The 11,849-nt window shown below is 38.9% G+C and overlaps 1 protein-coding gene across 1 annotated transcript; it reads left to right on the top strand.

The window, feature by feature from the left end:
* Positions 1-70: 70 nt before the first annotated feature.
* On the top strand, positions 71-10,471 carry gyg2 (glycogenin 2). The gene is made up of 9 exons (XM_055059087.1): positions 71-1,955; positions 2,456-2,594; positions 3,421-3,595; positions 5,367-5,529; positions 5,877-6,003; positions 6,852-7,032; positions 7,792-7,908; positions 8,817-8,969; positions 10,098-10,471. Exons 1-9 carry the CDS (start codon positions 1,949-1,951, stop codon positions 10,233-10,235), a joined length of 1,200 nt encoding a protein of 399 aa, XP_054915062.1. The 5' UTR covers positions 71-1,948; the 3' UTR covers positions 10,236-10,471.
* Positions 10,472-11,849: the final 1,378 nt, after the last annotated feature.

The raw sequence follows: 11,849 nt of genomic DNA, 5'->3' as shown, positions 1-11,849 counted from the left end.
AGCCCAAAATACTCCTAGTTTTACTTTATTGAGATGATCTGTGTGTTTTAGCCACAATGAAACTTTTTCACTCTCAAAATAAAAAAAACATATATTTAAGGGCTTCAGTAATTTTGTGATATCTTTTTACAGTGCCCTACAAAATATGAATGTCATTTATTTATCTGGGAGTGACAGATCATCACAAAGTAATACATTACTTTGAAGTAGAAGAAAAATAATACAAACACATTTTTTTTGCCCTAATATTTTTAAAAATATGGAATGTATTTACTACTGGCTGTAGTTGTTTTGTAAGAGCTTTGTTGGAACATTAGTCATGAACGTGTGATGATTCTCTTCAGCAGGTACAGGGCAGCTGATGAATGAATCCAAACACAGGATTTGTATTCGTCTTGAAAAGTCTAGAATTTGATTTCCATATTTTCCAGGTCCAATGTGTAAAAAAGAAAGTAAAGCATGAAATAGTTTTCTATTTTTTTCTTTTACTTCCTATCCAGTTGTCAGAAATGTATCCGTCCTTTATTCCTGTCTGTCTTTTTCTAGCTTCCTTAAATCAATCTGAAAGAACTATACTCAACAGAGTCGAGGGAAAAGCCACAATACCTGAAATATTTAAGTGTAACACAGGAGAACTCGGTGGAAGTCGTGTCTTATTGGCCAGATTTAAATGACAGATCTGTCTGTGAGGTTTTGCTGTCTGAGCAAGTTTAGTTATTTAGTTGGCTTTCCAACAGCAGCTGTCATCATGTGCTGCAGTTTGTTAAAGCTGTGTAGAGTAAGTTCTAGCTATAAATACTCATTGAGTCAAAGAGCATTTATATCTTCAGAGAAAGGTCAGAGGTAAAAAACACCATGGCTATTTAAACTGTACAATAACCTAATGTGTTTTGTTTAATTGGGAAATACAAATAAAAAAAATACTGTATTAACTCAAAAAGAAAAAATAAATATCTAAACCCATTTTATCCAAGTTTCTTCAAAGAGTTGTTGCAGATGCTGATGGCTGTAGAAAGAAGGATTCCTTTAGCAGTCTGTATTACAGTGGTTCTGAAGAAACCTCTGACTGAAGACTCAGTTGCTGTGTATCTGGCAGTAAGAGGATACATAAGGTTGTCAATAAATAATTGTCCTTATGCGGAAAATGAAATTGATCTGTATCCAAATAACTGTACAGGAAACTGACATCAGCCCTAACACACCGTCCCCACTGTGAGCCACGGTGAAGGCAGAATCATGCTGTGGAAATGAAGGAACAGAGAAACTGCTCAGTTTGAGGAGAAGGCAGTGGAGCCAAACCCCTGCAGATCATTCCCTTCAAAGAAATGGCTGAGCTTGAAGCACATTCATGTGTTGAATGGCTGAGTCAAAATCCAGGACAGAGAAGGTTATGAAAGTGGCTTTTTATGCAATCTGGAGGAAGATTCCCACAAAATTGGGATTTTTAATGTAATAAAACGAGAAAAGGTTCAAGAGGAATAAATTCTGTTGCAAGTCAGTGAATGTTTGAGACTCATGCATTGCAGTGGTTTTAGGTTATTTACACTTGGCTGATGTGGAAAGTGTAAAGCAATGCTGTCCTGAGTGGGTTATCAGCAGAGTAAGAGATTGTGCTGTTGCACAATCCTTATTGCCACGCCCCCTTTCCTGCTAGTTGAATGACCAGTTGGACAAACACATCAGAGGATGGAAGCAGCAAGGCATCTGCTTCCTGATTTACTCCACCATTAAAGCAGACTGAGGTGTGACTCCACATCACAGCTGCAGATTTATGCTCACAGTGAGGATTTAGGAAGCGTGCCAGATCCAGCTGGTGCTCTGGTGCACCCTCACCATCGACTGTTCTGATGTCACCGCTGATGACCGGCAGCATGCAGGCGTAGTTTGCTCCTCACCTCTCCTGTGGAAAAGTAAACCTACAGGATTTGGAACTGACTGAAGAGAAGAAATGTCAGGTAGGAACATACTTTTCATATAAATAATGGGATCTATGGATCTGATTTAAAGACAGATTCTCCAAATATCCTCCTGCTGTAGGGTTCAGTATGTTTCAAGATGCACAAATAAATAAAATGCTTTGATAAGCTGCTGCATGTTTTCTGCTCACTGCTCTTTCGCTCCAACTGTGAATGTCTCTCTGTGATGTTGAATTATTAACAATATGACGGGCTAGCTTGTTTGAAATGAGAACAGACTCTCTGCTTCTTCTGGTTCCAATCAAAAAGGGAACCAAGTGAAATCTAACACTGTCCTCAGACATAAGGTTACATACCTCCATATCAAGCAGCAGGCCATGATTATGGAGCTGCAGCCACACACCTGCTACAGCTGGTCCATAATCGAACAACAGAGAGAAACTCAAAACAATCCATAGAGTTTAGTTCCTTTATATATTTAATGGATAAACCTTCACATATCTGCACTATTGATTCTTTTGTCTCCATTCTGTGTGCAGCTGGTGAGGCTTTTGTCACCCTGGCCACCTCAGACTCCTACTGCCAGGGGGCGGCAGTGCTGGCCAGAAGTTTGCGACGGCATGGAACAACTCGCCGCATAGTCGTCATGGTGACCCCAAACATCCCTGAACACTCAAGGTTAGAGACTCATTTCTCTCTGTCATTGAGATCCAATAATTATTCTGTAAATGTCCAAGATAAAGTCAAATCTATTGTAGGATTCAATACGAGAAATACCACACTTTCCCAATTTCAAAACAGAAAATAATAATAATATTAAAAAAAACTTTAAAATCGCCTTTTCTGAGCGTCTTGCCAAAAACATTCAGCTGTGCAAAATGCCAGGGAGGCCTTCACCGATATAGATCCTCCTTGGAGCTGCAGTTTCCAAATTTCCGGCCTCACAGCAGCCCTTGCCCACAACTCTTCTACTCAGCTCCTTCAGACTAGCCAGAAGCGATTAGCAAACACTTGGTGGAGCTGCACATCAGCTGAGCTAGATGAGTTACAAGTGAAAACATTTTTAAAGGTTTAATGTAGGAGCAATGTTATAGTGACTTCCTGAAGGCATCATAACAGAAAGAGCAAGAGTTTCTTAAAGACACAGAGGCACAATATCAAAGTGTTAAATTACAAAGTAAAATTTGTATATATGCATATATACATAAAAGTACAGCCTTAAGTTGTACTTGATTGTGCTATAAAAAAGGCACTATATGTCTGAAAATAACATAATGTTATCCCTTTAAAGAAATAAAAAAAAAATTGCAGTGAATCTTATTATTCCTTGGATATGAAACAGAGCCGTTAGGTCTACTCACTGAGTTTGGTAACGCATTGTGTTTTTAGAAATTAAAGAACAAAATAAATGTATACCTTTGAACCAGACAGGCCAAGTAATTCAAATAGTACTTTCCAATGAGTTACAATTTACTTTCTGACTAACTGAACTCCGTTTGAGCAGAAAAGTCCTTGAGAACGTCTTTGATGAGGTCATCACTGTGGATGTGAAGAACAGCGAGGACCAACTCCATCTGTCCATGCTGGGTCGTCCTGAGCTTGGTGTCACCTTCACTAAACTCCACTGCTGGAATCTGACTCAGTACAACAAATGTGTCTTCCTGGATGCTGATACACTGGTGAGTTTAAGAAGAATATTCCACTTCAGGTGGTCCAGTCTGCCTTGTGTTTTGCTGGTGCATGAAAAGTTGGAAGACTTTCTGGAGGAATCCTCTCCCCGGTAGAGGGATGAAGATAAAGGGCGGCACCACTAGGGAGAGCAGGCACATACACCCTGGTACACTGATACAACTTTTCTTGTTCTTCTGTACAATATCAATAAAAGCACTGAATCTGATATCTAAGATATCACCCTGGATCATCCCCATAACACAGTCTTGGATAAGCAAGAGATGATGGTTGCATGATGGATAGATTAACAAGTGTCACAATTCTATTCACATCACATGGCTTCAGAAAATGAGATCTGTTTAATCTAGTCATACAAACAGATTTCAAGTCAAGTAGATCAATTTCAATTGATCCTGGTTACAGAACAATGTAGTTGGGTCATGAGTCAACACACATCAATCTGGCTGTCTTCATTTATTTCTCTTCTGACCTCCTAACCTCCTGTTTATCTCCGACAATGTGAACCCTGACATGTTCAGCTGGACTTTGTTCTTGTGATTTCTCGGCCTGTGAAGTCAGTGAAAATTCGTGCTGCAGGCTGTAGGCATGTTTAAAGGCCAAGCTGAGTAAATACAAGGTCCCTGAGGTCATACATGGACATGCAATGTTTAGTGTGGTCAGTAATATTTGTGTCTGCTTTGAAGTGGCTGAGTCCAGCCAGCATGTCCTGCGTCTTGGTCTGGGACGTGGGACGTGTCCAGAAGGCATCATAAACTGATACGTTTCTTCTAATAACTTAACTATATAAACTCAACAGAACCTCAGTGGAATGTGACTTAGTTCATTAGACATTTTTCCCAAGAACACAGTGAGATCAATGCGCTGATAATGGTGTTCTTCCGCATGGAACACAAAATAGTGCCATTGAATAATGTATTGTTTTATTACATACATAACATAAACCTCAACTGATTCCTCTTGACGTGAAAAAGCAGCAGTGGAGGAAACACATTTCAGACAATCTGCCTATCAATCTCCTTTTCCATTTCCCCTCATTCATGATCAAGACCTTAACATACATAATCTTCTCCACATGGGGCAGGACGCCTTCCTGGACCCTGAGAAGGTACTCTACCCTTCTCTGGCTCTACACCATGGCCTTGATTTGGGGGCATTGGTCCTCATTCCAGTTGCCTCACACTCAGAGAACACAACCCGATGAAGCCAACAGGCCACATCATATGCAAAAATCAGACGTGATTGTAAGGCCACAGAATCATAACCTAACCCACAGAAAGAGATCCTCTCAACACCTGAGCTGTGCCCAGAAATTCTCTCCATAAATGTTATAAACAGAAATGCCCCCGATGTCCACTCAACACAACTCTACAACAGCTTAAGGAACGCCAGGAGAATCTCATCCATCCATCCATCCATCCATTCATCCATCCATCCATCCATCCATCCATCCATCCATCCATCCATCCATTCATTCATTCATCCATTCATTCATTCATTCATTCATTCATTCATTCATTCATTCATTCATTCATTCATCCATCCATCCATCCATTCATTCATTCATTCATTCATTCATTCATTCATTCATTCATTCATTCATTCATTCATCCCCTGGGCTTTACCATCAAGGAGCTTTTTAATCTCATTAACAGAGAATCTGGAATCTAGCTAACAGCTTCGGTCCAACAGTTTTTACTCAGTTATGAATGAAACCATAGAGTAACATTTTTTTTATTTCTCCATACTGTCCCTCCTCAGGTCCTGTGTAATGTGGACGAGTTGTTCCAACGGGACGAGTTGTCGGCTGCTCCTGACCCTGGGTGGCCCGACTGCTTTAATTCTGGCGTATTTGTCTTCAGACCGTCCAAGATCACCTACACCAGCCTGCTGGATCACGCCCTGCAACACGGCAGCTTTGATGGTAATACATCACAATATGTTTGGGCTGCAGGCAAGAAAAAAGCCAAAGGCTGATTGCTTTGAGGACTGACGTCTCAACTGAATACGCTGATGTAAAGTCAAGGGAGATCTTATAAAGTAACATGATTCATTCATTGCTTAAATGCACACTTTGATATCTTACCAGATTTTCCATCAGTCTATCAGTGTTGTAATAAACCTGGATTTGTTTCAGTCAGCTGGGAGTGAGATTAATGTGATATAAACCCTGACAGCTGAGATTCCTTCTTTTTTTTTTAACCCTAAATCAATATGTCAAGTAAGAACAAATTTATATTTTACTAATTTCTTTTTCTTATATATTATCAGGGGGAGATCAGGGCCTCCTAAACTCATTCTTCAGCAGTTGGAGTGTGGAAGACATCAGTAAACACCTGCCATTCATCTACAACCTGTGTGCCAGCTCTGTGTACACCTACCTCCCTGCTTTCCAACAGTGAGTGTGTCGGCAACAAACTTGACTGTTATAAAACTCCCCTGGTAGCGAAGACGGTTTTGGCCATAATTTAATGTTTTCTTGATGTATGGAAATCATTTCAGATTCATTTCAGATACATCTGAACATAATATATCTGTACAATGGCTGCTGGAAAATGCAAGCGTTTTAATGTTGTCTTACCATTCAGGTAAGACAGGACGCTCAATTTTTGCTTTTCAAAGATGTACATATGTGCAGTTGCACAACTATGGCAATGTGAATGTTGAGTTGGGGGCGTGGCCAGTAGCTTATTTGGATTTAAAGTGACAAGAGCCTTATTCTGGAAGGAGATCAAAATTGACAGAACAGATGACATTAAAATCTTATTAAATAATAAAAAAAGAATGATTTTTAACACAATTTTTATTACTTAGAGACTTCCTGTTCAATGAAGCTTAACATCCCAACTGGATGCTATTGCAATAATTTATATTAATTTAAATTACAAGTTTTTAAAACCCAAACAGTAAATATTATTAGAAATGACCAAAAATGTCATGTTTTATTAGTTTCAGGTAGAAGATCCTCAAAATGTACAGATGTATACAAGATAAATAGGATTGAAAACATCCATCTATATGTATTGAGTTATTGAAATACATATAGTTTTAAGCAATGACAAAGCGAGTGGGGATGTGATGATGCTGCTCTCATCAGTTGTAACAAAACTTTAGTATTTCTTTCTTTCAGTGCAGCCTGAACTTTAAGTGATTGTGAAAATAGGAAAAATTGACTTCTGGCTAACTGTGACTGCAATCTGCTACTCACTGACTAATGTATTGAACATGTTGCTGTTCTTCCTGCAGGTTCGGCCACCAGGCAAAGATAGTCCATTTTGCAGGAGCTGTGAAGCCGTGGAGCCCACAGAGGGACGGCTGCCTCTCACAGAGTATGGAGCAGTTTGAGTCTCTGTGGTGGAAGGAATATCACAGTCACACATCACCTGCTCCAGACACTCAGCCCACTCCAAGAACACCCAAACAACCGGTACTGAAATTGTTTACTGTTTTATTGCTCAGCTCTTTTCTTTTATGCATTTGGCCCATTTCTTTATGTTTGCAATGTTTCCATTTAATAAGAAACACAATTATGCGCCAAGTTCAAAAACATGCCGTGTCTTCAGATCTGTCGTCTTCTTTGTCTTTTCTGCCACTACGACTGAACGACATTCGGTTGTTGAAAAAATTTTAATTTCAATATAACAGTGAAGCCACTTCGTCCAGCACAAAAACCTTTCCGCAAAAAACTTGAGTCTCTTCAAAATTGCTGTTTTCCCATTAAGAAAATGTATTTCTTTAGTAATTACAATTTGAGCAATTTTAAGGTGAATGGAAACACAGCTGCTGAAACACTGAGACATGCTGAGGAGGATGCAGCATGCGCTGGAGGTTCAGCTTCCATCCTCAACAGATTCTCTTTTCAATGTTTGCTGTAAAATACTGTCTGAGAATCTCATAGGCATTTTCATATTTCATTCCACTTCACAATGAAACTACATGTCTTGTGACTGTAAAACATATTCATAAAGGTAATATTCAGAACAGTCAGTAGTAGAGGTGATTGTATGAAAAGTCAGTGGACTCAGACTGTTTTGGTTTTCTTTGGCTGGCAGATTTCTACCCCTAAACTCTGCAGAGTTTCTCCACTGAGGCTGCAGTGAACATCCAGAGTGGCAGAGAACTCAGAAACATGACTGTCAGTTTGGATGCCAACATGATGTTACAACAAGCTTTCTTTGTTCTGCAGATCCAAGAACAAGAGGTCAAAATGCCATTTACAGGAAACTTGGACAGCTCCAGTTCACTGCTTGCACATTTTTCTCCATCCTCCAACAGTCTTCACTCACACTCTGAAGAAATGATGGTAAGATTCACTGAATCAAGACTTAAATCTGATTTGACAACATCCACAGTCACTACATGTGGAGCTTTGACACATCTTGAACTGGTCACTCACAGATCATGCAGTTATTCAAAACTATCAAAGCTCCTATTAAGTAAAAGGTGAACTTTAACCTTACTGACAATGTTCTAACAGGGCAGATGGTGGAACGGTTACATTTACAATAAGTTTTTAAAGCTCTTTGAGAGAAAACAACAACGAGACAAGCACTTTGAGTTTCTCTCATTTATGACAGATATTGTTTTTATCAAATATTTACCTGGTGGAGCATTACAGAAAAATCTGTATGTGTTTGTGAAAGTAAAACTGTCAGCTTCTTTTTGACACTCAAACAACAATGATTGCCATATCATTAAAAAACAGTACTTCTAAATGTCTCTTTGCTTTGAGTTGCTGACCTGCGAACAGCCAAAACTATGAAAACTGACACATAATTGAAAAGGTGTGAAAAACACGGGACTAAATCCTCCTGGGATGTTGGTAGAAAAGAGAGAATCCTAATGAGAGCACTTCATTTTCTTTGACTCTGTTTAATTTCATGCTCTTTCTGTGAGTAGTCATTAAAATATTTGTTGATAAAACTATTAATTAGCAGAATGAAAGAGCATATTAGCATAGCTACTTATATTTGGAATATTTCATGGTAATTATGATGGCTGCTTATTAGACAGGCCAAGTGGCTCTTGTTAGTTCCAGCAGATCAGAATCTCTGCTTCACTGCGTTTCCTACAATTTTCCAGCAGTAACACACAATCTGTTCTGAGCTGCATCACATTTCTGTCACTCTCAGTTCAGTTCAATTTCCATTTTATGTAAGATTTGTTCGATTTTAAGTGCACTGATTAGTAACACGGCTTCAATGTCTGAAGGTTCTTCACACAGACAGAACTCCAGTGCAGGAAGCACCAGTCCCGGAGAAAGAGTCTCCATCAACAGAGACAGCAGAGGTCAGTGACCCCTGTGGAGCTGGAGCTGAAGGGTCGGAGGACAGGAAAGGCGCTGCAGATGGAGACGCTCAGCCGGTATGGAAACTTATTTTACTTTCCAATATTTCCCAAGTGAAATCTTTCCAGACGGGTTACTGGACGTACAGGTCCATTTGATATCTTTGTATCTTTTCAACTCAACTCAATTCATTTCATTTCATTTCAGTTCAGTCAAGTTTAATCTAATCCATTTGAATTCAGTTCAATTCAACTCAAATCAATCCGGTTTCAGACATTTCCATCCATCCAATCATGGGGTCAGGAGGTGCTGGTGCCTCTCCAGTTTTGGGTGAGAGGCAGGGTCACCCTGCACTGGTCACTAGTCTGTCACAGGGCAACACAGAGACAGACAGGACAAGCAACCTTCCACACAGAGAATTTAGAGACAAATTAACCTGACAGTTGTGTTTTTGAACAGTGGGAGGAAGCTGGAGAACCTGGAGAGAACCCAGCATGCACAGGGAGAACATGCAAACCCCCCGCAGAAAGACCCCGGCTGGGAATCAAACCCAGAACCTTCTTGCTGCAAGGCAACATTGCTACCAACTGCACCACTGTGCAGCCCCAGTTAAATACTATTCATTTCAGTTCCATTCAATTCAATTATTCTCAGTTTAGTTCTTTCAGTTCAATTAAGTTGAATTCAGTTAAGATCAAATCATTTGAGTTGTGTTCAGTTCAGGTCAGTTGAATTGAAATCGATCATTTTGGGCGCAAATTGCGTTTATTAATCAATAAAGAAACAAAACTCAACCTGTCAAACAATCTTTTACTGTATTACTAATACAAAATCAGCTGTTTTTACTGTAATGTAGTACAAGTACAGACTGCCTGAATCAGGATGAATAATGAACCAGATGTATGAAATTAGACTAGCAGAGCTAATGACTGAAACGGAAGAAAGAAACAAAACGCTCTGATTCTCAGTTTTTATGAACTGAAAACACTGTATTGAGTTGAAAAGATTCTTTACTTCAGATTATTTTTTCCTGAAAACAACATGTACTTTTGCTCTAAGAAAAAGAAAACGGGACAAATAATAAGTCTCCACAATAGTTGTCTGTCAATAGTGGACTTTTTCTTCAAAACCACGCTGTTCTTTCAATCATAACAAGCCTATTGAAATAACCTGATTGTTGTTTCTGCCACTTTTCATTTCATCAGGCAGAAGAAAGAGAGGCAGAGCATCGCAGAATGTGGGAGTCAGGACAGGCGGACTACCTGGGCAGAGATGCTTTCCAGAACATCCAGAAGATGCTGGACCGCTTCCTCGACCCACAACATAAAACTTCTCTTCCTTAAACTGCACTATCACACTTGTCCACACTTTACACTCTTCCAGATCAGAACTTTAATTCATCTTATTAGGATTTTATGGGAGCCATCAATAGAAAGTTCTATTTTCATGGTTTTCCTTCAAAAACATGGAAAGTTGAGTATAATTTCCCTCCAGTTCCAGTGATGCAGGAACAATCATGTAAAATCACAATGAAATGTTTTAGTTTGGTTGCAATGGGAATAAATGTGGCATAGTTCAAGTCTGATGCTGATATGAGCTTTTCAATGCATAGAGAAGTCATGAAGTGTAAAATCACCAAACAGCCTAAATAATACAAACACTGTAGAGATTTTTTATGATCTTTTCATAAAAAAGATCATAAAAGAGATTTTTTATGATCTTCTCATTGAAAGTACAAAACCTTTTCCTTCCTGTAACGTCAGATGGACGTGGACACTGTGACTCATGTTTAAACTGTGTGATATGTTTTCCTGTTTGTGTTCTATTATGGATAAAAGTTCTCTGACGAAGCTGTGAAAACTCACTTAATCATTAATTACTTTTTTTTTTTACTTTGATCATGTTGTTTTCCGTGCATTTTGAAGGTTATATTTAGATTAAAGCCCTATACTTTTCAAAATAGCTTGTTTTGGGCTTATTCACACTAAGGGTCTTAGCAACAAAGGTTTTTTATGATCTGTTTTACAGTTAGATACAGTTAGAGATAACTTGCTGAGCAAGGTGGTGCTTAAAATAAGCATTTTCACTGTTTATTCATTTAATAGTTATGTTTAGCATACTGAATGTAAGACAACATGCTAGTGATGGCAGCATTTAGGCTAACACTAACATTTTAGCTCATTTTAGCTCAGACACTAATATTAACATACTGAATATTAGTCAATGCTTGTGACTCTCCACTTGTTATTTGGTGCATGTTACCTCAACTTAGCACTGATGCAAATGTTTAGCATCAGAATGTTGTGTTCCAACCAACAGGTACAATTGATAGATCCTGTTTACATTTATTCAGAGAATTCTATTCTATTCTATTCTATTCTATTCTATTCTATTCTATTCTATTCTATTCTATTCTATTCTATTCTATTCTATTCTAGAGAATAGAAGGAAATATTTTAAACTATACTAATGTATAGTTTTCTTGTCTTTGTTTTGGCTCTGAAACATGTTGAGTGGTGTTTGTATGAACGGTGCAGACTAAATCAATTTGTCCTGCTTTCAGCAAATTTTTATTGAAATTACCCAAAGCACAAAACCAACGCTTGAACAAGTGATGCCTGTCAGCAGGGGGCACTGTGGCTCTTCTAGCAAGCTTGCTCAATTATGACAGGCCATCAGTGAGGGTGTAATGCAGGTTATCAGGTGTCTGACTGCAGTCAACAAACTGCTGAGCAATCCTTATCTAATAGCAGCTCTGTGCATGTCATCTTCATGGACATTCCTCCTGAATTGTGTTGTCACGGTGATGGAGAGGAAGGACAAACTGCAGCAGAGCTTGCTGCAGGGAGACTGCTCTGACTGATCAAGATTAAAGTAGGACAGTTGATCCGAGATAAAGTGCTGCTTTCTTTTGACAGTGCTGCTTTCTTTTGACAGCCACTTTGATTAAGCTATGA

Source organism: Poeciliopsis prolifica, unplaced genomic scaffold (assembly GCF_027474105.1).
Source record: "Poeciliopsis prolifica strain line A6 unplaced genomic scaffold, Auburn_PproV2 SCAFFOLD053, whole genome shotgun sequence".
Lineage (NCBI taxonomy): Eukaryota > Metazoa > Chordata > Actinopteri > Cyprinodontiformes > Poeciliidae > Poeciliopsis > Poeciliopsis prolifica.
The sequence above is the reverse complement of the archived record's forward strand: the minus strand, read 5'-3'. Positions and strand labels throughout refer to the sequence as shown.

What these genes read in the sequence shown, in the direction of transcription:
- gyg2 (XM_055059087.1), top strand. An exon ending in AACATCCCTGAACACTCAAG is followed by an intron (nt 2,595 to 3,420) that starts GTTAGAGACTCA and finishes CCGTTTGAGCAG; the next exon opens with AAAAGTCCTTGAGAACGTCT. An exon ending in TCCTGGATGCTGATACACTG is followed by an intron (nt 3,596 to 5,366) that starts GTGAGTTTAAGA and finishes GTCCCTCCTCAG; the next exon opens with GTCCTGTGTAATGTGGACGA.